Raw genomic sequence first — 27699 nt, 5'->3', positions numbered from 1 at the left:
ACCAGATCTTGATTTTTGAACACGCCTTTTTGCGGAATCTCTTCCATACTCAGACCGGTTTGGCGAATCATCCAAAAGGTCCTCAAACTCTTGATCTCGTGCATCAGATTGGGCTTGGGACGAGGCCCTTGACCTTTTGGAAGACGTGTTACTTTCGCTACCACTGGGGATATTCGCCCACTTTGGATGGAACTTAGAAATCTCCCAACAATGCATGAAACGGAAGTCGGTCCACACATTTGATTTGAATGCAACCAATGCATTTGTCACAATGTCGGCTTCGGTTTCACCACTTTTTGGGTTTTGCTTTGCTTTATTTAAAAAACCACTATATTTTGTAAGTTGGCCGCTAATCTCACTCCACTTCGAGGATAAGCTATCGTTTTCACGATAAGCCTCCCTTCCCAATTCTTCATGGAATACTCTACTAACCGCTTCCCACAAATGGGTTCGATGTTGAGAATTTCCTATTTTAATAAAAACAAAATTTAATATATTACAAAGTTATATAAAAAATAACCATTAATAAAAACAAAGTTTAAGAATACCTAAACTTGGATGTTGAGATTGTTGACACCAAGCCCTCGCCAATGCAAGTTCTTCAGCAACGACCCATTTTTGTTGTTTTCGTTTGACGGTTTCAAGTGCTTTCTCCGCCTCGGTTTTTTTCTTATGACTTCTTTTTTTGATGTGTTTCGATGCGGAAGGACAATCGTTGGGTGGTTGAGTTTCGGGGACGGTTTCGGTTTGTGAAAGGTCGATGGAGGTTGGTGAAAGGTTGATGGGTGTTTGTGTAAACGGGGTAGGTATCGAATCCTCTGTGTGTCGGAAGTTAGTATACAAACTGTCACACCCCAACCGATGGCGGAAACATCGGGATGCAAGCACTAAGCGTTCAGATTGCTCATGAGAGTTTCCATAACACTATTGTTTAAGTAGAGATTAATTGATTTCATGCAAATGTCTAACCACGTTATCACAAGTATCATATTACAACCCAAATCATAAATTGTTCAAATCAAAGACTAAATTAACTAGGCGACGTTTCTAAGCATCTCCTAGCTTGATTCCATGCATTCCAAAGCATCCTATCAGCCTGCAACATGTATTAAAATATCAATACAAAAGTATTGGCGAATATACAAGTTTGATAATAGAATAATAGATTAAAATAACTCATATCCGTAGTGCAAACAATAAATTAGTTTCAGCCGTGCTAGTGTCGCAGTCCACGCAGTGATAGCCCAAGTTTCCAATGCGTTATGTGCCTTTCCCAAAGTTTAACGGGAGGTTATATGTCCCCTCCTAACAATACCCCAAAGACTAACGAGGAGGTGCATTACTTCTATTGCGCTACCATTGTTAAGGCGGAACTACACACTCTGGATTAAACGTCACATAGCACAAAGAGTCAAGAATCAAGAATCACAAGTTTCACATAGGATAGAGTATAAGTTTCAAAGATTCAAGTTTAAGTTTCATAGAATACATGCTACACCCCAAGAGTTTAAAGAAAAAGTGGATCGAGTATACTCACCGTGATTGCTTAACAGTACAACTGCTATTGGATCAAAGGGAGCTCTTTTAGGATTAGCCTGATTAGATTACAATAGGTTAAGAGTCGAGCACAGTAACGAGGTTGGATAAAGTGTTAAACTAGTCACTTGGATCGGATGGCTGTCCGATCGGATGGTTGTCCGATCGGATGGTCAGCCGGTCGAGTGATTCATAGGTGAAGAGCCAATGGGCTGCCGGATCGGATGGCCATTGATCGGGTTGCCACTTGTGTAGAAAACATAAGTGTAAAGGATAGTTGTCCGATCGGATGGTAATCCGATCGGATTGCCATTCGACCCGAATGGTTTGCACCCTTGGTCCTCTCAATCGGATGGTTGCTAAATCGGACGGCTATCCGATCGGGTTGTCATTCGATCGAGGCTCCCAAATTTGATTGTTTACCATGTGTTTTGAAAGTTTCAAGATGAAGTCAAGTGTCTCCTGATAGGGTGGTTGTCCGATCGGACGGCTGTCCGATCGGGTTGCCACTCGGTCAGCGACACTTGTTCTTTGATTTATCATGTTTGTTAAATGTAACAACTCTCGCTAAAATTACTATTCTTTATTTTATTATGTCCAATAGAAAACCCTAATTGAGACCCCCAAGTAATATTGCATGGTCCATAAAATTTTCAGAACAATTGGAACTAGGATCAGGGCCCCTAAAACTCAGGGGGGTAAACCCTAATTGATATTATCCTTACAGTTTTTCGTAGAAATTGAATTTTATCGTTCTGTCGACTCACCCAGGCTACTAATACACGAGGCTACCCTATGCTAAAAGTGACCCATCGTGCCACGCGCCGGAGCCAGGTGACCCTAGCGCGCCACGCGAGGGAGCCAAAAACTCAGTATAAATGAAGGGGTTTGGCACTTGAAAGTCTGTGTTGGTTCGACGTTAAAATTCAAATTGTACGCTGAGATATCGTCTGTTTGGGGTAATTGGTTGATAGAAACAATGTAATCACCCTTAATACTGTATATTATAACAATGTGTCGTTTTGTGCAACTTGAGTGACTCGCCAGTATTTCCTTGCTGATAAAACCTTTTTAAAACATGTTTCAGGTGACCTACTGTGAATCAAGGGAAAAGTGCTACGGAGCACTAACAAGCTTGAAGTAGTGGCTCAGAAAAATAAATAAACATGTTTTGTAAAACAGGGGTTTCCCAGTGAAATTACCCTTATTGTAAATTACGGGGTTTATCCCGAACTATGAAATAAAATAAATTGGGCATTTTCAAGTTTTAAACGATCCTGTTAAAATTTCCGCTGCCAAAGTAATAACTACCACGGGTTTCTGTCCCGCAGCTCCTGAAACGGGTAAAACCGGATCGGGGGTCGTGACATTAAATTTCTAAGTTTCTGGATTAATGGTGATGGCACGACACGTATCGAGACAACGGTAAAACTCGTTAGCACAAGGCCGTCCAGATCGGGTGGGAATCACCCTTGTCCAATCAGTCGCCTGTCAACGAAATTATGTCGGAATCCGTCTCATGCTCGTCTTCTCCGGTATGACTCAGATCCAAGCTGACTTTAAACTATGCATTAAGTCCACAACCTGTTTAGATCCGGATTCTACCATACTAAGGCAAAAGTTGAATGAAAAGATGAAAAATAACCCAAGTTTTATATGAAAAGTATAGATTTAGCTTAGATTTAATGTAAAAACGCATGAATCATCTTAGGTCTGAGCTAGATCCAGCTTAGAATGACGTCACATGTGAGTTTGTACAAACCTTCATGATGACATCACCCTCAAGAACTCAGATCCGAGAGAATTCATGGTGAAAAGTGTGATTTCAAGTGAGAATCCTGTAGAAAATGAAGTGTAGATCAAGAAAGTACAAGAATTTAGCCGAAAACATACCAGAATCAGTGGGAGAATCAAGAAAAGGAGTGTGTACGTGTCTTGGTTGAGCAGAGCTGTCACATCACTCAAAATGGTGATGTGACAGGTCTATTTATAGTGAGAGAGGGTATTAAGGCGGTGCAAACTGGATACCGGTCGATCGAGTAGTCGCTCGGTCAGGTGGTCGTTCGACCGGCTGGTCATTTGATCGAATGGTTGTCCGATCGATCGGCTTGTTCGATCGGATGGCCACTCTGGCCAATCCTTCCTTTCCACGTTCCGGACTTAGGTTCGTTTAGCGGGTCAGATTAAGCGTTGCGTATAGTTTGGATAAAGTATCTAGATTACATCTCAAACCAAAAGTTCCATAGATTCCGCTAGTGTCAAGGCTCCAGTCTCTCGTTCAACCAAGAATCAAGTTTCACGAGTCTAAGGAGTCAAACACCAATTTGAGTCTCAAGACTCACGAATCATAGTTTCTCAAGTATCAAGAGTCAAGAGTCCAAGTATCAAGAATCAACAATAAGAATCTAGCTTTCATAGTATAAAGAATCAAGTATCTAGATTAAGCATCAAGAGTCAAGCATCAAGAGTCTAGCATCAAGAGTCTAGTATCTGTATCAAGTCTCATAGTTTATGTTTCAAAAATCAAGCATCTAGATTAAAGAATCAAGTATTACAGTGTTAAGCATCAAGTATCAATAAGATTCACACCAAAATTTCCAAAGTATCAACATCACATAACCACAAGGACTAAAACTGACAATTAATAGGAGTTCAGGGGTTGATCTTGCCAAGTGTCTAAAGTTTAGGGACGCTGGGCGTTACAGTCTCCCCTCCTTTAGGAGATTTCGTCCCCGAAATCTTAGATGAAGACTGCTCGAAGAGTTGCGGATATTTGGCCTTCATGTCACTTTTCAGCTCCCAAGTGAATTCGGCACCACGCTTTCCTTCCCATCGAACCTTAACAATGGGAATTTTGCTGCGCCTCAGACGCTTGACAGTTTGATCCATGATTTCGACCGGTTTCTTCGTGAACTGAACAGCTTCGTTTATTTGCAAGTCTTCAAGGGGACCCTGCAGTCCCTCGTCGGCTAGGCATTTACGTAGATTGGATACGTGGAACACTGGATGCACGTTATTTAGTTCCTGTGGCAAGTCGAGTTTGTATGCCACCTTGCCAATCCTTTCTAGTACCACGAAAGGACCCACATAGCGAGGAGCAAGCTTTCCCTTCTTCCCAAAACGAACTACTCCCTTCCAGGGAGATACTTTGAGAAGAACTCGGTCACCAACAGCAAATTCCAAAGGTTTCCGCCTATTATCAACATAGCTCTTTTTTTTTTCTGCTCCTAGCCTTGATCAAGTTATCACGGATCTGAAGAATCTTATCCGTCGTCTCTTGAACAATTTTCGGGCCACTGAACTGCTTTTCCCCAACCTCATGCCAGCTGAAAGGAGATCGGCATTTTCGCCCATATAAAGCTTCGAAAGGAGCCACCTGAATATTGGAATGGTAGCTATTGTTGTACGAGTATTCTATCAATGGTAAATGTACATCCCAGTTACCACCAAAGTCAATAACACAAGAATGGAGCATGTCCTCTAGGGTTTGAATAGTGGGCTCGGTCTGTCCATCCGTCTGAGGATGAAAGGTCGTGCTAAGATTCAAGTGCGAACCCATAGCGGACTGAAATGTTTGCCAAAGACGCGAAGTAAAACGACCATCACGGTCAGAGATTATGTCTAAAGGTACGCCATGACGGCTTATAATCTCATCGGTATAGACTCGAGCAAGTTTCTCTACTCTGTAATCCTCATGAATAGGAAGAAAGTGAGCGGATTTGGTCAATCGATCTATAATTACCCAGATACTATGGTGACCTTTAGAAGTACGAGGTAGTTTGGTAATAAAGTCCATAGCAATGCTATCCCATTTCTAGACAGGGATTTTAGGTTGCTCCAAGAGTCCAGAAGGACGCTGGTGTTCAGCTTTTACCTTCGAGCAGGTAAGGCACTTAGTCACATATATAGCAATGTCCCTCTTCATTAATGGCCACCAATAAGTCGTACGCAGATCCTGGTACATCTTATCAGCGTCTGGATGTATAGATTAGCGGGATTTGTGAGCCTCAGTCATAATGAGTGTAACGCCCAGCGTCCCTAAACTTTAGACACTTGGCAAGATCAACCCCTGAACTCCTATTAATTGTCAGTTTTAGTCCTTGTGGGTATGTGATGTTGATACTTTGGAAATTTTGGTGTGAATCTTATTGATACTTGATGCTTAACACTATAATACTTGATTCCTTAATCTAGATGCTTGATTTTTGAAACATAAACTTTGAGACTTGATACAGATATTAGACTCTTGATGCTAGACTCTTGATGCTTGACTCTTGATGCTTAATCTAGATACTTGATTCTTTATACTATGAAAGCTAGATTCTAATTGTTGATTCTTGATACTTGATACTTGGACTCTTGACTCTTAATACTTGAGAAACTATGATTCGTGACTCTTGAGACTCAAATTGGTGTTTGACTCCTTAGACTCGTGAAACTTGATTCTTGGTTGAACGAGAGACTGGAGCCTTGACACTAGCGGAATCTATGGAACTTTTGGTTTGAAATGTAATCTAGATACTTTATCCAAACTATACGCAACACAATGCTTAATCTGACCCGCTAAACGAACCTAAGTACGGAACGTGGAAAGGAAGGATTGGCCAGAGTGGCCGTCCGATCGGACAAGCCGATCGATCGGACAGCCGCTCGATCAAACGACCAGCCGGTCGAACGACCACCCGACCGAGCAACTACTCGATCGACCGGTATCCACTTTGCACCGCCTTAATACCCTCTCTCACTATAAATAGACCTGTCACATCACCATTTTGAGTGATGTGACAGCTCTGCTCGACCAAGACACGCGCATACTCCTTTTCTTGATTCTCCCACTGATTCCGGTATGTTTTCGGCTAAATTCTTGTACTTTCTTGATCTACACTTCATTTTCTACAGGATTCTCACTTGAAATCACACTTTTCACAATGAAATCTCTCGGATCTGAGTTCTTGAGGGTGATGTCATCATGAAGGTTTGTACAAACTGACATGTGACGTCATTCTAAGCTGGATCTAGCTCAGACCTAAGATGATTCATGCGTTTTTACACTAAATCTAAGCTAAATCTATACTTTTCATATAAAACTTGGGTTATTTTTCATCTTTTCATTCAACTTTTGCCTTAATCTGGTAGAATCCGGATCTAAATAGGCTGTGGACTTAATGCATAGCCTAAAGTCGGCTTGGATCTGAGTCATACCGGAGAAGACGAGCATGAGACGGATTCCAACATAATTTCGTTGACAGACGACTGATTGGACATGGGTGATTCCCACCCGATCAGGACGGCCTTGTGCCAACGAGTTTTACCGTCGTCTCGATATGTGTCGTGCCGTCACCATTAATCCAGAAACTTAGAAATTTTACAAACATGATAAATCAAAGAACAAGCGTCGCTGACTGAGTGGCAACCCGATCGGACAGCCGTCCGATCGGACAACCACCCTATCAGGAGACACTTGCCTTCATCTTGAAACTTTCAAAACACATGGTAAACAATCAAATTTGGGAGCCTCGATCGAATGACAACCCGATTGGACAGCCGTCCGATCGAGCAACCAAGACCAAGGGTGCAAACCATTCGGGTCGAATGGTAATCCGATCGGATTACCATCCGATCGGACAACTATCCTTTACACTTATGTTTTCTACACAAGTGGCAACCCGATCGGATGGCCATCCAATCGGGCAGCCCATTGGCTCTTCACCTATGAATCACTCGACCGGCTGACCATCCGACGGACAACCATCCGATCGGATAGCCATCTGATCCAAGTGACTAGTTTAACACTTTATCCAACCTCGTTACTCTGCTTGACTCTTAACCTTTTGTAATCTAATCAGGCTAATCCTAAAAGAGCTCCCTTTGATCCAATAGCAGTTATACTGTTAAGCAACCACGGTGAGTATACTCGATCCCCCTTTTCTTTAAACTCTTGGGGTGTAGCATGTATTCTATGAAACTTAAACTTGAATCTTTGAAACTTATACTCTATCCTATGTGAAACTTGTGATTCTTGATTCTTGACTCTTTGTGCTATGTGATGTTTAATCCAGAGTGTGTAGTTCCGCCTTAACAATAGTAGCGCTATAGGAGTAATGCACCTCCCCGTTAGTCTTTGGGGTATTGTTAGGAGGAGACATATAACCTCCCGTTAAACTTTGGGAAAGGCACATAACACATTGGAAACTTAGGCTAGCACTGCGTGGACTGCGACAGTAGCACGGCTGAAACTAATTTATTGTTTGCACTATGGATATGAGTTATTTTAATCTATTATTCTATTATAAAACTTGTATAATCGCCAATACTTTTGTATTGATATTTTAATACATGTTGCAGGCTGATAGGATGCTTTGGAATGCATGGAATCAAGCTAGGAGATACTTAGAAACGTCGCCTAGTTAATTTAGTCTTTGAACGATTTGAACAATTTATGATTTGGGTTGTAATATGATACTTGTGATAACGTGGTTAGACATTTGCATGAAATCAATTAATCTCTACTTAAACAATAGTGTTATGGAAACTCTCATGAGCAATCTGAACACTTAGTGCTCGCATCCCGATGTTTCCGCCATCGGTTGGGGTGTGACAATTAGCTCACGGAGGTTATCGCAATCTGGCACCCAGATGCGATTTAGATAATACTGAAGACCATCAGATTTAGTTTCGAGCTGATTCACATTAGCGCCATGAACTTCAACAGTTAGACTTCCTTCATTTGCTGACGAAAACTGAGCTTCACGAATACAAGCATGCAGATCACTCGAGATACGAATAGCCTTGAAATGGATCTTACGACTAAGGGCGTCGGCCACTACGTTCGCTTTTCTAGGGTGATAGCGAATTTCGCAGTCGTAGTCGTTAAGTAATTCCACCCAACGCCTCTGTCGCATGTTCAGTTCTTTTTGGTCAAAGATATGTTGAAGACTCCTGTGGTTAGTGAAAACTACACACTTCGTACCATACAGGTAGTGTCGCCAGATCTTCAACGCAAAAATAACCGCACCAAGCTCCAGATCGTGAGTAGTCTAGTTCTTCTCATGCACCTTGAGTTGACGAGAGGCGTATGCAATGACCTTGTCCCGCTGCATGAGCACACAGCCCAATCCACGGTTTGAGGCATCACAATATACCACAAAGTCGTCATTGCCATCAGGTAGGGTCAACACAGGAGCATTACACAGAAGGTTCTTAAGAGTCAGGAAGGAATCCTCTTGTTCGGGACCCCAAACAAAAGGTTTCTCCTTTTGGGTTAGCATAGTAAGAGGAACAACAATTTTAGAATAATCCGCGATGAACCTACGGTAATAACCCGCCAATCCTAGAAAAGAACGAATCTCGGACATGGATTTAGGCGTACACCAATTCTTTGCTGCCTCAATCTTAGAAGGGTCAACATGAATACCCTGACTACTAACAATATGACCAAACAATATGACCAAGAAATTGCACTTCATTAATCCAAAACTCACACTTAGAAAATTTAGCATACAGACTTTCACCACGTAAAAGTTCAAGCATAAGACGTAGATGGCGAGCATGATCAGCTTTAGACTTAGAATAAATAAGAATATCATCAATAAAGACTATGACAAAACGGTCCAAATAGGGTTTACAAACACGGTTCATAAGGTCCATGAACACTACAGGTGCGTTGGTCAGGTCAAAAGGCATGACTACGAACTCGTAGTGCCCATATCGAGTGCGAAACGCCGTTTTAGGAATATCATCTTCGAGGATACGTAGTTGATGATATCCAGAACGTAAGTCAATCTTCGAGAAACAGGACGCGCCGTTGGTCAGGTCAAAAGGCATGACTACGAACTCGTAGTGCCCATATCGAGTGCGAAACGCCGTTTTAGGAATATCATCTTCGAGGATACGTAGTTGATGATATCCAGAACGTAAGTCAATCTTCGAGAAACAGGACGCGCCTTGTAGTTGATCAAATAGGTCATCGATACGAGGAAGCGGATAACGATTCTTCACGGTAAGCTTATTCAGTTCACGATAGTCGATACACATACGGAAGGAACCATCCTTCTTCTTGACGAATAAAACGGGAGCACCCCACGGGGAGGTACTTGGACGAATAAAACCCTTATCAAGTAATTCCTGTAGCTGGCTAGATAACTCTTGCATCTCGGAAGGTGCAAGACGGTAAGGAGCCATGGCGATAAGAGTCGCACCAGGTACGAGATCAATACGAAAGTCAATGGATCTGGGAGGAGGAAGACCGGGTAGATCCTCGGGAAAGACATCAGGAAAGTCACACACAACTGGAACGTCGTTTATGTTTTTCCCCTTGCCCTTTTGTTCCACCACGTGGGCCAAGAAGGCAGGGTTCTGTTTACGTAAACTTCTGCTCGCTTGCGTGCATGACATAAGCCTTAGTCCCTTCGAAGGTCGGTCTCCATAGACAAGTAAAAGATCACCGGACGGAAGAGGAAGACGAACAAGCTTCTTGTGACACACAATTTCGGCATGGTTCTTACGCAACCAATCCATACTGATAATGACATCAAAACTACCCAATCGCATGGGTATAAGATCACTAGAGAATACGTGATCGTTAAGAATCAAGGAACAATCCCGCACGATAGAATTAACAAGAATCGACTTACCATTGGCGACCTCAACAGAGAACGACTCAGGTAACTTAGAGCGTGTACAATTTATCAAAGACTCGAATTCCACGGACACAAAACTCTTATCGGCACCAGTATCAAATAGAATCGAAGCATAGAGATTATTAACGAGAAACATACCATTCACCACGTCATTGTTGTTGCGAGCCTGATTTGCATTGAGATTAAACGCTCGTCCACGAGCGGCTGGCTGTTGATCTTGGTTCAGCTGGGGGCAACGATTGTGAAGATGAGTAGTATCTCCACACTGAAAATAAGCACGAACGGCATTGGCTGGTCCTGGATTCTGCGGAGGAGCTGGAAGTGCTGCTTGAGTTGCTTGAACTGGGACTTGCTGAACTGGAGCAGGGTTAGCTTGTCGTCAATACGGGGTCGTGTGACCATAGTGGTTGCAGTTGGTGCACAAACGACATGCAGAGTTCGTCGAATGATGGTAGTTGCAGGTGGTACACTTCGGGTGAGACCCAGTGTACTGCTTCTTAGCTTCTGGGACAGCAGGGTTAGCAGCAGCAGTAGCAGGAGCAGGTTTTGCAGCAGGGTTCGCAGCAGGAGTAATAACATTACATCTAGAACAATGCTTATCACGCACACGATTGTTGTTCAAACTTGCTGCCAAACGATAGACTTCTTCGATAGTTTCCAACTGAGCTGCTTCGATAGAATCACGCATTGCAGACGGTAGGCCGTTGATGTACTTGGTTATCATCCGCTTAGGAGTCAAAACCAAGTGAGGAACGATGAGACTCAACTGCTTAAAACGAGTAGTATACGCCAGGTTGTCATCACCAACTTGCTTTAGATGCCAGAATTCCTCTTCAAGCTTTAATTGTTCATGAGGTGGGCAGAACTCGAGCATCATCATTTCCCGTACCTCAGCCCATGGAAGAGCATAGGCTTCTTCATTAGATCGAATGTTTCTCTCGTTCGACCACTACTCCAACGCTCTGTCCTGAAACATTCCAGTGGCACTCCTAGTTTTCAGATGATCTGGGCATTCGCTGTTAATGAAGGTAACTTCGATGCTGTCGAACCACTCGAGCATAGCAGTCACCCCATCACTGCCCGTGAAAGACTTAGGGTTGCAAGAGATGAAATGTTTGTAGTTGAACTTTGTAGGCTTCCGCTTCTCAGCCTTGGAGTCCATAGAGGATGGAGGAGTGTTTGATCCTTGGAGCTCAGAGACGATCTTTGGCACGACTCGAGCAATCTGGTCGGCCATGAACAACATCATCTTTTTCCGAGACTTCTCCCTGGATTTCCTGAGAGTGTCGGATAGCTTTTGAGAAGACATCCTAAAGATCCAACAAGAGGATCGTATGAGTCTAGATTCACGAGATCTCACAATATAGATTACACACACATGATAGATTAAAGAATCTAGATTAAATCACCACAAAACTCACGGCTTTCACACGGCACGTTGTACGATGTTTGGTTAGCATGCCAAAAACGCTTATATATAGGAGGTACCAGCGGCGTATCCACCACACTTCGGACACAACGCCTTGTCTCGTACTCAGTGTCATGCTACGTGTCGCAATTACCAAACATAACAATTTACCCATCATCATCATCATAGATTGCTCAAATAGATTCACATAGTTAATTCATAGTTTACTCGATAGATCGTCATAGATTAGCTCATAGAGTAACCCAATAGTTTAACATAAACTAACTCAATAGATTAACATTTGATCATGCTAGAGTACACATAGTTCACACGTGGACCCCTCATAGATTACATGCATAGTCTTAGAGCCAATATAGATCACATAGACTCCCCATAGATTACACAAGTAAAGTGTCCATAGATTACATAGGCTTCCCACACTGGTCTGCAAACACTAATCTCGTATGGCACTTGGTACGAAAGTTGGTAACATACCGGAAGCACTTATATATAGGAAGTACCAGCGGCGTATCCACCATGCTTCGGACTTGCCACTTCTGTCTCGTACTTCCATGTCATCTTAGTGTTTCATACCCACAACAACTCATCATAACATAATAGTCGATCATGATTACCACATAGATTTCACTTAGAATAAAGCTTCATAAATTTTGTTTGATCTGATCTTAGAATTAATGTTTTAGATTGCGGACAACGTGTTGTTCGTGTAAAAGTAATCCAAAATGAACGAAGAATCGAGTTTAAAACCACATTCAAGAAATCGAAATAACATAGAAGCAAGATAGGCTCATAAAACATAGGATTGTTCGGGGTAGAGGAACGGTGACTAACCAAAGTAATTCGAACCCTTTTCGAATTGTGGTAGCGTGTCTTGACTTACTTGGACAAATACGTCATCGATGTTAGGCCTACGACATTCGTCCTTTTGGTCATTTCACGTACTCAATTGATCAGAAGTCACGAGACTTTGGCGAGACATAAAATCATCAAAGAGTGGGACTAGTTATCAAGGTCTGAGTTTCACCTCCATCTTGACAACGTCGTACCCTAAGTAGCGTTGGCACTTATCCGCAGATAAGACCTACTAGAATAATATGGAGGTTTCCCTTCAAGGTTCGGATGTCACTCCTATCCCGAGGGCGAACCTCGTGCAAAATATAGACACCGTGCAACAGTGTCTTCATAATATAAAGTGTATATTGTGTCAGCCTTAGGAAAGGCATGTATGTTTCACAGGAATATGAACTGCTAGGAAGCAGATACGGTAGAATGCATAAGTCTTAAACAACAAATAAGAATCAAGTTTCCTAGAACTATAGACTAGGGTATGTATTCCTACTTATCCTAATTCCCTATAGTTATGGCTCTGATACCAATCTGTCACACCCCAACCGATGGCGGAAACATCGGGATGCGAGCACTAAGCGTTCAGATTGCTCATGAGAGTTTCCATAACACTATTGTTTAAGTAGAGATTAATTGATTTCATGCAAATGTCTAACCACGTTATCACAAGTATCATATTACAACCCAAATCATAAATTGTTCAAATTGTTCAAAGACTAAATTAACTAGGCGACGTTTCTAAGCATATCCTAGCTTGATTCCATGCATTCCAAAGCATCCTATCAGCCTGCAACATGTATTAAAATATCAATACAAAAGTATTGGCGAGTATACAAGTTTGATAATAGAATAATAGATTAAAATAACTCATATCCGTAGTCCAAACAATAAATTAGTTTCAGCCGTACTAGTGTCGCAGTCCACGCAGTGATAGCCCAAGTTTCCAATGCGTTATGTGCCTTTCCCAAAGTTTAACAGAAGGTTATATGTCTCCTCCTAACAATACCCCAAAGACTAATGGGGAGGTGCATTACTCCTATAGCGCTACTATTGTTAAGGCGGAACTACACACTCTGGATTAAACGTCACATATCACAAAGAGTCAAGAATCAAGAATCACAAGTTTCACATAGGATAGAGTATAAGTTTCAAAGATTTAAGTTTAAGTTTCATAGAATACATGCTACACCCCAAGAGTTTAAAGAAAAAGGGGATCGAGTATACTCACCGTGATTGCTTAACAATACAACTGCTATTGGATCAAAGGGAGCTCTTTTAGGATTAGCCTGATTAGATTACAATAGGTTAAGAGTCGAGCAGAGTAACGGGGTTGGATAAAGTGTTAAACTAGTCACTTGGATCAGATGGCTGTCCGATCGGATGGTTGTCTGATCGGATGGTCAGCCGGTCAAGTGATTCATAGGTGAAGAGCCAATGGGTTGCCCGATCGGATGGTCATCCGATCGGGTTGCCACTTGTGTAGAAAACATAAGTGTAAAGGATAGTTGTCCGATCGGATTGCCATTCGACCAGAATGGTTTGCAACCTTGGTCCACTCAATCGGATGGTTGCTCGATCGGACGGCTGTCCGATCGGGTTGTCATTCGATTGAGGCTCCCAAATTTGATTGTTTACCATGTCTTTTGAAAGTTTCAAGATGAAGGCATGTGTTTCGTGATAGGGTGGTTGTCCGATCGGGTTGCCACTCGGTCAGCGACGCTTGTTCTTTGATTTATCATGTTTGTTAAATTTCTAAGTTTCTGGATTAATGGTGACGGCACGACACGTATCGAGACAATGGTAAAACTCGTTAGCACAACGTCGTCCTGATCGGGTGGGAATCACCCCTGTCTAATCAGTCGCCTGTCAACGAAATTATGTCGGAATCCGTCTCATGCTCGTCTTCTCCGATATGACTCAGATCCAAGCCGACTTTAGACTATGCATTAAGTCCACAGCCTGTTTAGATCCGGATTCTACCAGACTAAGGCAAAAGTTGAATGAAAAGATGAAAAATAACCCAAGTTTTATGTGAAAAGTATAGATTTAGCTTAGATTTAGTGTAAAAACGCATGAATCATCTGAGGTCTGAGCTAGAACCAGCTTAGAATGACGTCACATGTCAGTTTGTACAAACCTTCATGATGACATCACCCTCAAGAACTCAGATCCGAGAGATTTCATGGTGAAAAGTGTGATATCAAGTGAGAATCCTGTAGAAAATGAAGTATAGATCAAGAAAGTACAAGAATTTAGCCGAAAACATACTGGAATCAGTGGGAGAATCAAGAAAAGGAGTGTGCGCGTGTCTTGGTCGAGCAGAGCTGTCACATCACTCAAAATGGTGATGTGACAGGTCTATTTATAGTGAGAGAGGGTATTAAGGCGTTGCAAAGTGGATATCGGTCGATCGAGTAGTCGCTCGGTCGAATGGTCGTTCGACCGGCTGGTCGTTTGATCGAACGGTTGTCCGATCGATCGGCTTGCCCGATCGTACGGCCACTCTGGCCGATCCTTCCTTTCCAAGTTCCGAACTTAGGTTCGTTTAGCGGGTCAGATTAAGCGTTACGTTGCGTATAGTTTGGATAAAGTATCTAGATTACATTTCAAACCAAAAGTTCCATAGATTCCGCTAGTGTCAAGGCTCCAGTCTCTCGTTCAACCAAGAATCAAGTTTCACGAGTCTAAGGAGTCAAACACCAATTTGAGTCTCAAGAGTCACGAATCATAGTTTCTCAAGTATCAAGAGTCAAGAGTCCAAGTATCAAGTACCAAGAATCAACAATAAGAATCTAGCTTTCATAGTATAAAGAATCAAGTATCTAGATTAAGCATCAAGAGTCAAGCATCAAGAGTCTAGCATCAAGAGTCTAGTATCTGTATCAAGTCTCATAGTTTATGTTTTAAAAATCAAGCATCTAGATTAAAGAATCAAGTATTATAGTGTTAAGCATCAAGTATCAATAGGATTCACACCAAAATTTCCAAAGTATCAACATCAAATAACCACAAGGACTAAAACTGACAATTAATAGGAGTTCAGGGGCTGATCTTGCCAAGTGTCTAAAGTTTAGGGATGCTGGGCGTTACATAAACGATTCCCAATATACGATGCATAACTCGCTTCAACGGGCATAGAAGAGTGTATGAAAAATGGACGAGGCATTGGACGATTGGGTGGTGGGCTAGGATTATTTTCTTGGAATGCATACGGGTTGTTCGAGTCATAAGCACGGTTATGAGGATGCATTTTTTTGTTTTGAAGAAGGAGAATTGAAGATGATTATAGAAGATGTGGTTGAATGTGGTAAAAAATGGAAGAAAAATGTGAGTTTTATAGTGAAAAAATAATTTTTTTTAACATAGCCGTTGGCCGACGGCTAGCCCAACGGCTAATTTGGTTTGTCCATTGAGAGCCCTCCATGTCAGCTTGTCAAGACCGCCCCACGCCCGGCTTGAAACCCAAGCCCCAAGGGCCACGCCCCAATCCAAGCCCACCCGGGGTGGTGGCTTGGGCGTTTTCCCCCAACCCACGCCCCAACCCAAGCCCCATACCCCATAGCCTAAGAACTCAAATGGGTTGTAAATGGTATAGTGGGTCAACTATCTTAGAGCATTCACATATAACCTTTACTTTTACCATATATTACACTAAAATCATTATCTTTTCTCTCTCATTTTCAATTACAACAACCATACCCAGTAAATTCCACAAATAGCAAAGCTACTTATAGGGTCTGGGGAGAGCGGGATGTAGACAAACCTTACCTCTATCCCTAGGCATAGAAATGCTGCTTTCAGGGAGACTCTTGGCTCCAACAACAAACAACAAACAACATACCAATACACCAAGTCAAAGAATACAGTAAGAGTTTCCACTACTCTAACTGATGTCGTCATTTTCAATTAAATAATATTTTTTAATACTTTTATCATTATATTTACCCTCTTCCACTTACATCCACTTTTAAAATATATAAAAAAAATTATAAATGGTGAACAGTGTCCTCTCAAATTTACAGATAAAAATAACATTTTCTATCTCCTCTACTTACAACCACCAATAGCCACTTTTCATAATATAAAAACCCTCCTCACATAATTTGAGGGGAAAATCACGAGATTAGCCAATTCAACACCGTCTTTTCCAAAATATCCATTTGACACCCCTCACCAAGCCGTTTTCACAAGCTGAAACGGCACAAGGAATCCCTTCAACGCCCAGCCAACCAGTTCACGCCACGTGTCCGACAAAACCTGTAACGGCTTGAAGGCGTTTCAGAACACGCCACGTGTCCGACCAATGTTGAAAGAACTTAGCCAAGCAGTTTCATTCGGCTCCTGTTGAAAGAACTTAGCTGAGTACCTTCAGTGAGCCAAGCCGTGTGCTTGGGTTGGAGCCGAGCCGTTACCGTACACACGTGGACCCCACCACTGCAAGCCAAGCCGTTTCCCCCATTGTTTGTGCCGTCTCAGCTGCTCCGAGCCATTTCAGCTGGCTTAAGCCGGTACAGGCTTCTAAATTCGTTTCATGCTATTGTTTGAGTCGTTTCAATGCGGTAGTTTATATATTTATATTTGCCCGTTTTTTTTGTGTGTTTGTGCAACAGATTCATCTAAAGTTATCAAAACAGTTAGGTTTTGTAGAAGGAACTTAAAATTATGAAGATTTGTTTAGTTGTATACAGCGGCGGAAAGTGGGAAATCGTTAACGGAAAGTTGGAGTATGTTGCTGATGCTGATTCAAGTAGACGTGGTTTAGAAATTGAACCCAACCTTTCATACACTGCTCTTTTAAGTAAAGTGTCAAACATGTGTAGTTCTACAAACATTACGAAGTTATCGTATCGGTTGTCTTCGTTTAGTGATAGAATCGATATAATTAATGATGAAGATCTTGCAATGTTTTATAATTTTGCTATGGAAAATGAAATTTATAAATTATATGTCGTTGAAGGGTTTTGTGCTGGGTCATCTAGTTTTTCACCTCTAAATAAATTTAAAGTTCCTGATTTAAATCTCTGTATTGATGAAGAAAATTATGATTTTTTAACGATTACCAACCAAATCCCGATAATTCATTTGAAAAGTGTTTGCCATCTTCATCAATTACTTTTGAACTAGGGCACGTATTTAATAACAAAGAAGAAATGAAACTTGAGTTGGGAAAAAAATGTTTGTTAGAATGCTTTGAGTTTAAAGTAGATAGATCATCTAAAAGGCGGTACAAAGTGTCATGTTTGGTCGACGGTTACGTTTGGCGTTTTTGTGCATACAGTTTTGGGGATAGTGGGTTGTTTTTTTGTTAAGAGTTTTAACGATAAACACACGTGCTCGAAGACGCTAACGTACCCACATCTTCGTCAGGCAAACCCAAAGGTTGTGGCTCACTATTTAAAAGAACCTTTAAAAGACAGTGGTAGAATATATCGTTGTAATGATATACTGAAAGATTTTTGACAAAGATTCCAAGTTGAGATAACCACTAGTCAAGCTTGGTGTGGAAAAAGTCTGGCACTAGAGCTTTTACAAGGAACAAGCAGAGATTCATTTGCAGAACTACCATTTTACTGTTACAAATTTGTAGGACCGGTTTTGACGCCGTTCGATTGCGTAACGAACGTTTCACGTGCGGAATCCGTGAACGAACGTGACCGAACACACGATAACGTACTACTAACGTGATTTTATTGAAAGATACGACTTGTACGGTACAAAATCACGTTTACAACTACTTTCTCTCTCTAGACTTTCTCTCTCTAAACTTGGATCTCCAAAACTCTAAAATGGAGGAAAGTCTTCAACTAACTTCTATTCTAATGACATAACAAGCCTATTTATAGCCCTTGGAAATTAATGAGGATTCTCATTAATTACCAAAACGCCACCTTGTTATTTCTAATTGATTGGACATTATGATCTTAATTCCTTCCGGCTTTTCACTACGACTCGGATTGACGAAGGCGATAGACAATAAATGCATCAACAATCTCCCCCTTGGATATTGCCGTAGTCAATCTCGTAGTGACACTCGTAGCGACTTGTCTTTCTCTCTCTCTTGATTCTTCTTGCTTGAACAGAATCCCGGCGGATCTGTCTTCAGCTTCCGTTGCTCTCTTTCTTCAGACTCTTCAGGCTCCCCCTTTCGTCAAGCTTCCGTGCTTTTGGGATCGACGCCTGGCTTTCCGAATACAAGCTCCTTTTGCATTAAGCTCGTCTTCAGACTCCCCCTTAGACTCGGCTGTCGGGATCGTAGTCTGGCTTTTCGTAGCAACAAATTCAAAACCTGCACATCTCAACCTCTCTATTACAAACCAATAAAGTTGTGATTCAACTTAATGAGTCAACTAGACATTTGAGAATTATCACATTTTAAAACTGATAAAATTTGAAACATTCCAATTTCTAATTCAAATTAATGAATTATCTTAAACATTTCAAACCATTAACCAACCTGTCTGTTCATCATGTTTAGCCTTTGAGATTTTGAAAATCAGCTCTCCAACATCAGTTGTCGAAAATCTTTTTGAATTTTTGAAAATAAGAAACATAAATGCAAAGACAGAAATTAAATGCAGAAATGAAATATGTACAAACATATTTTTGTGAGTTTGTGCAAGAGGATCATATCAGTTTTTGAGACATATCACCAACACCGTTAAGCTTCTAATCGTTTTAAGTTCTAAACGATTCACGTTGATTGACGATATAGTTGTCCTCTTAAATTTTCAAACAATTTTCAATCTATTCAGGATACTATTTAAGTGTTTTATCCAGAATCCCAATATTCAGTCTTACAGGCAAGAATACTACAATGATATCTGTACATAAATTAGGGGTTAAATGCGAGAACTGAGGGATCTCAGGTCAGAACTTCCGTTCAGCAGAGAGATATCAGCTTCGACTTAGCAGTGTGTCCCCTTTAGAGGATCTTTTCAGCTACAACAGATGATTATCAATTTTATTGTCTAATCAGCTGAGGGCTTTATGCTATGTTTCAAGCATTTTGCGGAAAGTATTAGCCAAGGACTAGGTCAGAACTACCGTTCAGCAGAAGTCCCGGAATAATACCCCAGACATCATAGAGTATAAAAACCTAGTATATCAGAATACGAGACCTTTCAAACGAGATTTCAGGGGTTACCTATATATCCAAGTAGTGTTCCCCATGAATTTCACAAGTTTGAAATTTTAGGTTTATATCCCGAATAAATCTACTAAATGTACAAAAACCTATCGTCACATCATCAGTGAGACCGTTTATCACATTTTACATTACATTTCTTTAGCTTGCTGTGATAGTCCACTGATGTACTATCATTTCCTCTTTTTTTACAACAAAACTCATTTTTGACTTTTTTAATGTTTTAATGTTTTTGACTTTTTCAAATTTTCTAATTTTTTAAAAATTTTTCTCCCCCTAAAATCAAAATATGTTTCAATTTTGATTTTCTGGGAAAATTTGAAACAAACTGTACAAACTTGACAACTTGATGAGAATCACTTCAATTCTCCATCCACTTGGCGTAAACAATCAGAACTCCCCATCACAACAAACTATTTTCCCATTATGATTTCAAAACACTTAAGTTTGTTTTAATCAAAATGGTTTTTCCGGAAAATTAGTTTTGTGTGACATTTCATAAACTCGGGGTTTCATCACATTGTTCTTCAAATTACCACTTGTAGGAAAGATGAATCAAGTACAACTTAATGTCCCTGATTTATCCTTCGAAAGACGAAAAATCACCAGAGTGAAATTTCTCAAGAAATGTGCCGATTCATGTTCCACGCTTACCAACCTGGGAACTCCGGCAAATCAGGTTTTTCATTTAAAACAGTTTCACCCAAGCCTGACTGTCCTTGGGTGATTTTGAATTCTTGTTTAGCAATGGAGGAAAGTTCATATCATCCATTGTTAAATCTGAATTCTCAGATTTTACCTCAATAACTGGCTCTTCTGGTTTTGACGAACCAGAATCATTGCCTGAATGTGGCTTGTCTGACTTTGACGAGCCAGATTCATCGCCTGAAGGTGGCTTGTCTGACTTAGACATGTCAGATTCATCGCCGACCTTTTTCTCCTTCTTCTTTATCTCCTCTTTTATCCTCAGATTTGCATCTGACGAATTCGGTTTACTTGACTTTGTTGTCGAGTGAATCGATTCATCAGCACTCTTAATCGATCTGTCTGATGAACCCGAGGACAAAATCTTCTCCAGATATTCTCTGGCCTTCTTCCTCTTCTTTCGCAGTTTGTCTTTCTGCCCTTGAGAAAGCTTCACTTTCTTTTCTTGAACTTTAGGTTCTTGGACCTTCTGTTCTTTGACATTCTGTTCTGAAACTTTCAGTTCCTTAGGCTTGACAGTGACTGGTTTCTTTGCCAATTTTTGAGAATTAACCCTCAATCTTTCACTTGATTTCCTTGGGCAATCTCTGGCAATATGACCTTTGATTTGGCAGTTATAGCATCTCCTCGCCTCAAATCTCTGTCTCTGGCAGTTAACAGCAATGTGTCCTTGATAGCCGCACTTGTAACACACTCTGTTATCATACCAATCACCATTTTCATACCAAACGCTCAGATCAAAGCACTGTTTGGCTTGGTGATACTCTTTCCTCTTCTTGATTGTTGGATTTGGCTTTTGAGCACTGTGGTCAAACCTGCACCACCTATTACCAACAATTTTTGAGTTTTCGTTTTTAAATTTTTGTGCTTTTTGAATGCGATTGGATGATCGATCTGATGAGCTTTTATTTTCTTTTTGAACAATTTTCGACTTTTTAACAATTTGTTTTTGTTCTACAATCTTCTTAACAGGTTCCTGCTTTAAGCATTCACCTATTTCAGTAGATTGCAAAACAGTATTTTTGAATTTTTCTTCTAATTTTAAAAACAATTTTTGTTTTTCAATTTTTTCATTTACATCATCAGATTTCTCATCAAAATCTTCAACTTTGACATTGTCAAAGTTTGTGACACTGTCACTTATTGGAATTGAATTGATCGGTTCTGGACACACATAAGATGCAGAAGTCACAAAACCTTTCAACTTACTTTTTAATTCAGCAATTTTAATACGATCAATTTTAGATTCTTTTTCAAACTGAATGATTTTAGCAAGATAAGAATTGATTGCAATTTGTTTTTCAAGATTATCTTTACCAAAAATATCTCTCTCATCTTCTAAAATCTTGATTTGTTTTTGAAAATCTTTTTCAATTTTTGATTTTTCATTTTCAAAAACTTTTTCTTTTTCTTTCAAAATTTTGTTTTCCAATGTCAAACTGTCCAAATCACTTAACAGTTTGACATTGTCTAATTTAAATTTGTCACATTTTGAACACATCTCGGTCATCTTTACATCCTCAGCTTTCTTCTCAACCTTAATAGCTGAAATCTCCTTAACCTGTTCCTCTACCTCTCGAACACTTTCCTCAGCTTTGAATTTTTCTTTATCAGTTTCTGCATTACTAATCTTTTGAATTTCAAGTTCTCGTTCTTTAATCATTTCGATGATCATGCTCAAATTCACATCTAAATATGTCTTTTTCAAATCTGACAGATACGTTCTCCATTCATCACCCGGTAAAGCATTTTCCAGTTTGTTAACCCATTCCTCATTTGTCTTGGTTATCTTCAAACTCACCATTATCCAATACAGCTCGACATACCTTTTGATCAATTCTTCAATCGATTCTCCATCGATACCTGAAAAATTATTGAACTTGTTCAGTGCAGTATAAATTGCAGAATCCATTTTCGGTATCAAAAGATTCACAATGATGAAATCTCAATCAATAATGAAATTCGAACAAACAGACGACTATTCGATCGAATAACAAAGATTAGACAACAACAAATCGAGTGAGGATTCTCTCGGGCTAGGATCCTATTCTTGACAAATCACCTTGGATTACCTGCAATTAAACAACTAAAACTGGCTGTCAACAATTCAAATCAATTAACCAAGCCACTCAAAAACTGTTAGCACTGATCCGCTTAGTTACACTTGATTTCTTGAATCCGACAACCCTATATGATCACATGGGCCTTTATGCGTGATTGGGTCACAAGTGTTGGGCTGGGATTGGGCCTTCTTGCTTAATGGGCGGCAACAGTGGGCTTCACATGCAATCAAAAACAAACTGACAACAATTACAACTATTGGGTCTTAAAGTGGTAGTGAAGCGGTGGAGTAAAGGACTTGATTTGGGCCGCTAAATAGGTAATGGGCGGTGCCTAGTAGGGTTTAATGAGCCGTAATTTTAAAAAGTGGGTTGGTTTAATTGGGTGAATGGGCGGTGTAAAAACAACAAACAACCACTATTTAAATGGGCTGTGATACACCACAATCAGAATAGTCACATGTGAGCTAAAATCTGGATTGGGCTTTTAACGCAAGTGGGGCGGTGCCTTAATAACAACAAACATGCGGTGGGTTTTGGGCTTCACAAAGGTAATGGGGCGGTGCTACAAGGGCTGTGATTTGACCATTTTTTGTTCCACTAAGCCGACCAAGCAACAAACATTCACATGCAATTTGAAATCATTAACAGTGGCCGACAACCTGTAATGCTCAGACAAACTTGTGAAGAAGGTGACTAATAAGCGACCCTAAAACCAAACCTTTTTGAGCGGACCAGACTTGACACAAAAGCGGTTCTCAACTGTTTGAATAAGCGGACAACACATGTAATTATGAGCGACCCAAAGACTGACTAATCAGCGAACTCTCTTTTTTTTAATCCTATGAGCGATCCATGAGTTGTTCACAAAAGCGGTTCATAACATTGACTTAAAAGCGGTTCAACAGTTGTAATTATGAGCGATCCAACCTGTTTCACATGAGCGAACCAACACAATTCATTACGAGCGGTCCTATCTGTTTGACGCGAATCGGACCGAAAAACCGCGATATCTCCAAAACGACTTGGAGTTTCGAGCTGAAACTTGGTAGGGTTTTAGATCGGGTCTATGTGCACAACATATCCAAAAATCAGACGATTTGGACCGTATTTACCCGTTCAATTTTACGTTTTTTAGTGAAAAACGTAAGAAATGAGTAGAAGATGAAGAAATCAATGAATCCGGATCTGATTTGGCTCTGAAATCTGGTACGAATGATGTGTTTGATGAAGCAATCGAGCTCCTAGCTCTGATACCACTTGTAGGACCGGTTTTGACGCCATTCGATTGCGTAACGAACGTTTCACGTGCGGAATCCGTGAACGAACGTGACCGAACACACGATAACGTACTACTAACGTGATTTTGTTGAAAGATACGACTTGTACGGTACAAAATCACGTTTACAACTACTTTCTCTCTCTAGACTTTCTCTCTCTAAACTTGGATCTCCAAAACTCTAAAATGGAGGAAAGTCTTCAACTAACTTCTATTCTAATGACATAACAAGCCTATTTATAGCCCTTGGAAATTAATGAGGATTCTCATTAATTACCAAAATGCCACCTTGTTATTTCTAATTGATTGGACATTATGATCTTAATTCCTTCCGGCTTTTCACTACGACTCGGATTGACGAAGGCGATAGATAATAAATGCATCAACAATCAAATTAGAGCTGGAAAATCTGGGTTCTGTCAGTCATATCAAGACTGATGACGAGCGTCGGTTTGAAATGGTCTTTGTCGCGATTGGTGCTTCGGTAAGTTACAGCAATCTGTATTTTTTCGTCAAACTACATCTTCTTGACGTTTATTTAAATAATTTCGTTTCAGATTCGTACCTTTATCTGTAATTTAAGACCGGTGGTGATCATTGATGCTACACACTTAAAGGGTGAATTTAAAGGGACATTATTTTTAGCAGTCGGGATGGATGGAAACAACCAAAATTTACCAATTTCCTATGGAATAGGAAAATCAGAGGATGGTGAATATTGGACATGGTTTATGTCAAAGCTTAGAGAATGTATCGGTGAAATACCTGACATGGCGATAATATCGGATAGAGCGAATTCTATACACCTAGCTATTAGAAACGTCTTTCCACATGCTTATCACGGGTTATGCTGTCGTCATTTAATGATGAACCTACGTTTACCGTCTGATAAAAAAAAAGAAAATAAGAAGCTGTGGTGGAAGACATGCAAATCTTACCGATTATCTGATTTTAATGATTCATTCAATGCTCTTTGTCTTGTCGTTCCTAGAGTACGTCACACTCTAACAAGTATTGGGTTCGGTAGATGGGCAAGGGCGCATTGTCCTGGCAATCGATATCATTATATGACATCTAACAGTGCGGAGTCTATGAACGCTTTATCTAGACACTCGCGTAAAATGTCGGTAACGCAACTCTTAGAGTTCTTCTGGCAATCTGTACAGAAATGGTTTTACGATCGCCACTTGCAAGGTATTCATGAAAAACATTTACTTACACAATAGGCACAGAAGAAAATTTTTAAAAAAATTGAAGGGTCTAGAACCTGGACTGTTTCTGGGATTGGGTTAAACACTTATTCTGTCGCAGACAGTGGAAAGGGGGGTTTAGTTGACTTTGTTAATCGAAGTTGTAGCTGCTGAGTTTGGCAGGTTTCTGGTTTACCGTGTGGGCATGTTATTGCCGTGTCAAAACTTTTAGGTGAAACTGATTGCAGTAAGTATTGCTTCACGTGTTACTCAAACGAAGTCTATAAAAAAACTTATGAAGAAGCGATTAATCCTCTTCCTCATAGATCTGAATGGGAGACTCCAGAAGACCTTATCAATCTTCAACCGCCGCATATGACAAAACGCCAGGCCGGTTGCCCTCAAGAAAACCACTGGATCTTATCCCGTGGGGAAGAACCTACTCCCCTGTATTGTTCCCGGTGTAACTCATACGGTCATCATCGGGATGTCTGTCGGCAGCCTATGCCGTCAGAAATTCGTACTCGCAAAGGCCTAGACAAAGGGAAAGGGAAAGAAACCGATGATCCTGATCATTTTACACAATCTCCGTCTAATTATATGTTTCCGTCTTATAACTTGGGAGACTTTTAATACTATAATTTGTTTTTTGTGTATTGTTGTCACACCCCCAAAATCCACCTGCGGATAACACCCGCTTCGAGGGCGTGACTGACCAGGATCCAGCCACCAATTATACTGAATAACTAAGTTGATAACAAAAGCAATACTTACTAACCATACGATTAGCCGGTGTTAAGTTTAAAGTTCAAAGTCTTAAGTTCAGAGTAAAATGTAGCGGAAGCATAATTAACAGTTTTAAACATTGTTCAAAAGGTAGACATGATAAATGCCCAACATACGGGCCGACGACCACTACACATCCCAAGCAGCTGCTCCAGTCACTGGCCACCTGCAAAGCATGCAGTAAGGGGTCAACAATAATGCTGAGTGAGTTCACTAGTTGTCCAGTTTTAATTACCAAAAACTTGTTTCACCAGTTAATTTATCCGTTTATACATGCCATGGGGAGCTACCCCAAAAGTTTAGCGACTAAACTGTTTTTCCAATACCGAACACTAGGTAACCGTTTGCGTTTCCGCAGGATGCCCCGATGTCAATGTTCTATCATCATTGACGGATGCCTGAGTACATTAGTTCACGACCGATCCCATACCATGGCACGGTGTGAGGCTGGTAAAACCTAAATAGCGCTATCAACTAATAACCCGTTCGCCTGGCACCGGCGACTAATCGGTATTATGTAGTAGGGACTTGAGTGATAGAGTTGCGTTTAGTGCCGTTAGTTGCAATCCGTATAAACAGTAATTAACTAAAAAGGTTTCCCAATACAAGGGAAGATAAAGTAAGTTTGTTTCCCAATAACTAGGGAAGGAGTGTAGACGGTATCCCCTTTACAAGGGGATAGGGTTGTTTTAGTCTCGTGTCCCAAACCACCGGGACGCATGCTTTTAAGTTGTGAACTCACCTTGGGTTGCTCGGTATGATACGTTACTTGGTTAAGTATGTTGGTCACCACGTCCTAACATGGTTACCAAATATGGGTCAAGTCGGGTACAAGTAAACACGTATAGCATGCACGTATACAAACAGTTAACAGGCAGAACTACAAACAGTAACATATGTACATACAGTAGCAGATCAGAATGAAGTCCAGTCAATAGGAGGCCCAACAGTTGAAGCCCAAAACAACAAGACAAACAGTCAAGGCCCAATAACATAAAACAGCCCAGTCGAAACTAAGGTGGTTGCGACTCGCAACCGAGGTTGCGACTCGCAACTGCGGTCTCGGTCCGTCATGTTTTGGTTACGACTCGTAACCGGAGATTGCGACTTAGCAGGTGTGGTTGCGACTCGCAACCAGGTTTGATGCATGCTGATTGCGACTCGCAACTGGGAGGTTTCGACTGGTCACGCGTGGTTTCGAGTAGCAACCAAAGGTTGCGACTCGCAACCGTGATAACTTGCATGGCAATCCCTTCTAGAACCTGCAGACTTGTACTATCCAATGAAATTGCATTTTCATGTAAATGTTGTACCATTTCCACTAAAACATGTTTGTTTGTCTGATCATTAGCCAAAACAGATCAAATATACACATTTCAAAATATTTCAAAGGCATTCAAATTGTTCTTCATGTTCATCATCATTTTACATAACATTCAAGCAATAAACTGAAAATCATTCAAACAAAGACATATTACTAAAACCCAAAACCGTGCACTTAAAACCTCATAATCAAGCCCTTGATATAATTATTCAAGCAATTTGCACGTATCCGAAACATACATTTATAATGACCACAATCCATCTAAACTTTCTAACAAACCGAGATACACACAAACATCTTTTTAATCATCAACATTAACAAGCACAAACCAATAAGGATCATATAAAAGCCCAAACACTAACCGGTTACCCATTTAACACATTTTGATCCACACACACATGTCAAACAAACATCATCCATACACAAGAATCATAGTAACACATAACATATATTTGTCCTAGTGACCTTATTAACACATGAACATCTAGAAAGAGCTAAAACCACTAACCGGTTATAGATTCAAGATGTGCGGGTATGATGGATCGATGAATGAGCTTCCGGTTGGCGGTTCCGAGCTAAAGCCGAGTATGTTCTTGATGTTGGTTGAACCCGAGAAGAGGGAGAAGGATGAGAAGAGTGGTCTTGGTTGCTAGAACTTTAGGGTTTTGTGTGAGAGATGAGAGTGTGAGAAGGGAGTGTGTAAAATGGCTAAGGGAGGTGGGGTCGGGTTTATATAGTGTTGCGAGTTGGGCTAAGGGTTT

The 27699-nt window shown here is 40.7% G+C and overlaps 1 protein-coding gene across 1 annotated transcript; it reads left to right on the top strand.

Annotated features, from left to right (window-relative positions):
- The first annotated feature begins 24095 nt into the window (after positions 1–24095).
- Positions 24096–25461, top strand: LOC110907431. Its single transcript, XM_022152415.1, has 3 exons — positions 24096–24122; positions 24196–24832; positions 25061–25461. The coding sequence occupies exons 1-3, from the start codon at positions 24096–24098 to the stop codon at positions 25459–25461; spliced, it is 1065 nt and encodes a 354-aa protein (XP_022008107.1).
- The last annotated feature ends 2238 nt before the right edge of the window (positions 25462–27699 follow it).

The sequence above is a fragment of the Helianthus annuus genome, chromosome 14 (genome assembly GCF_002127325.2).
Source record: "Helianthus annuus cultivar XRQ/B chromosome 14, HanXRQr2.0-SUNRISE, whole genome shotgun sequence".
Taxonomy (NCBI): Eukaryota; Viridiplantae; Streptophyta; class Magnoliopsida; order Asterales; family Asteraceae; genus Helianthus; species Helianthus annuus.
Note: the sequence above shows the minus strand (reverse complement) of the source record. Positions and strands in the feature narration are given on the sequence as shown.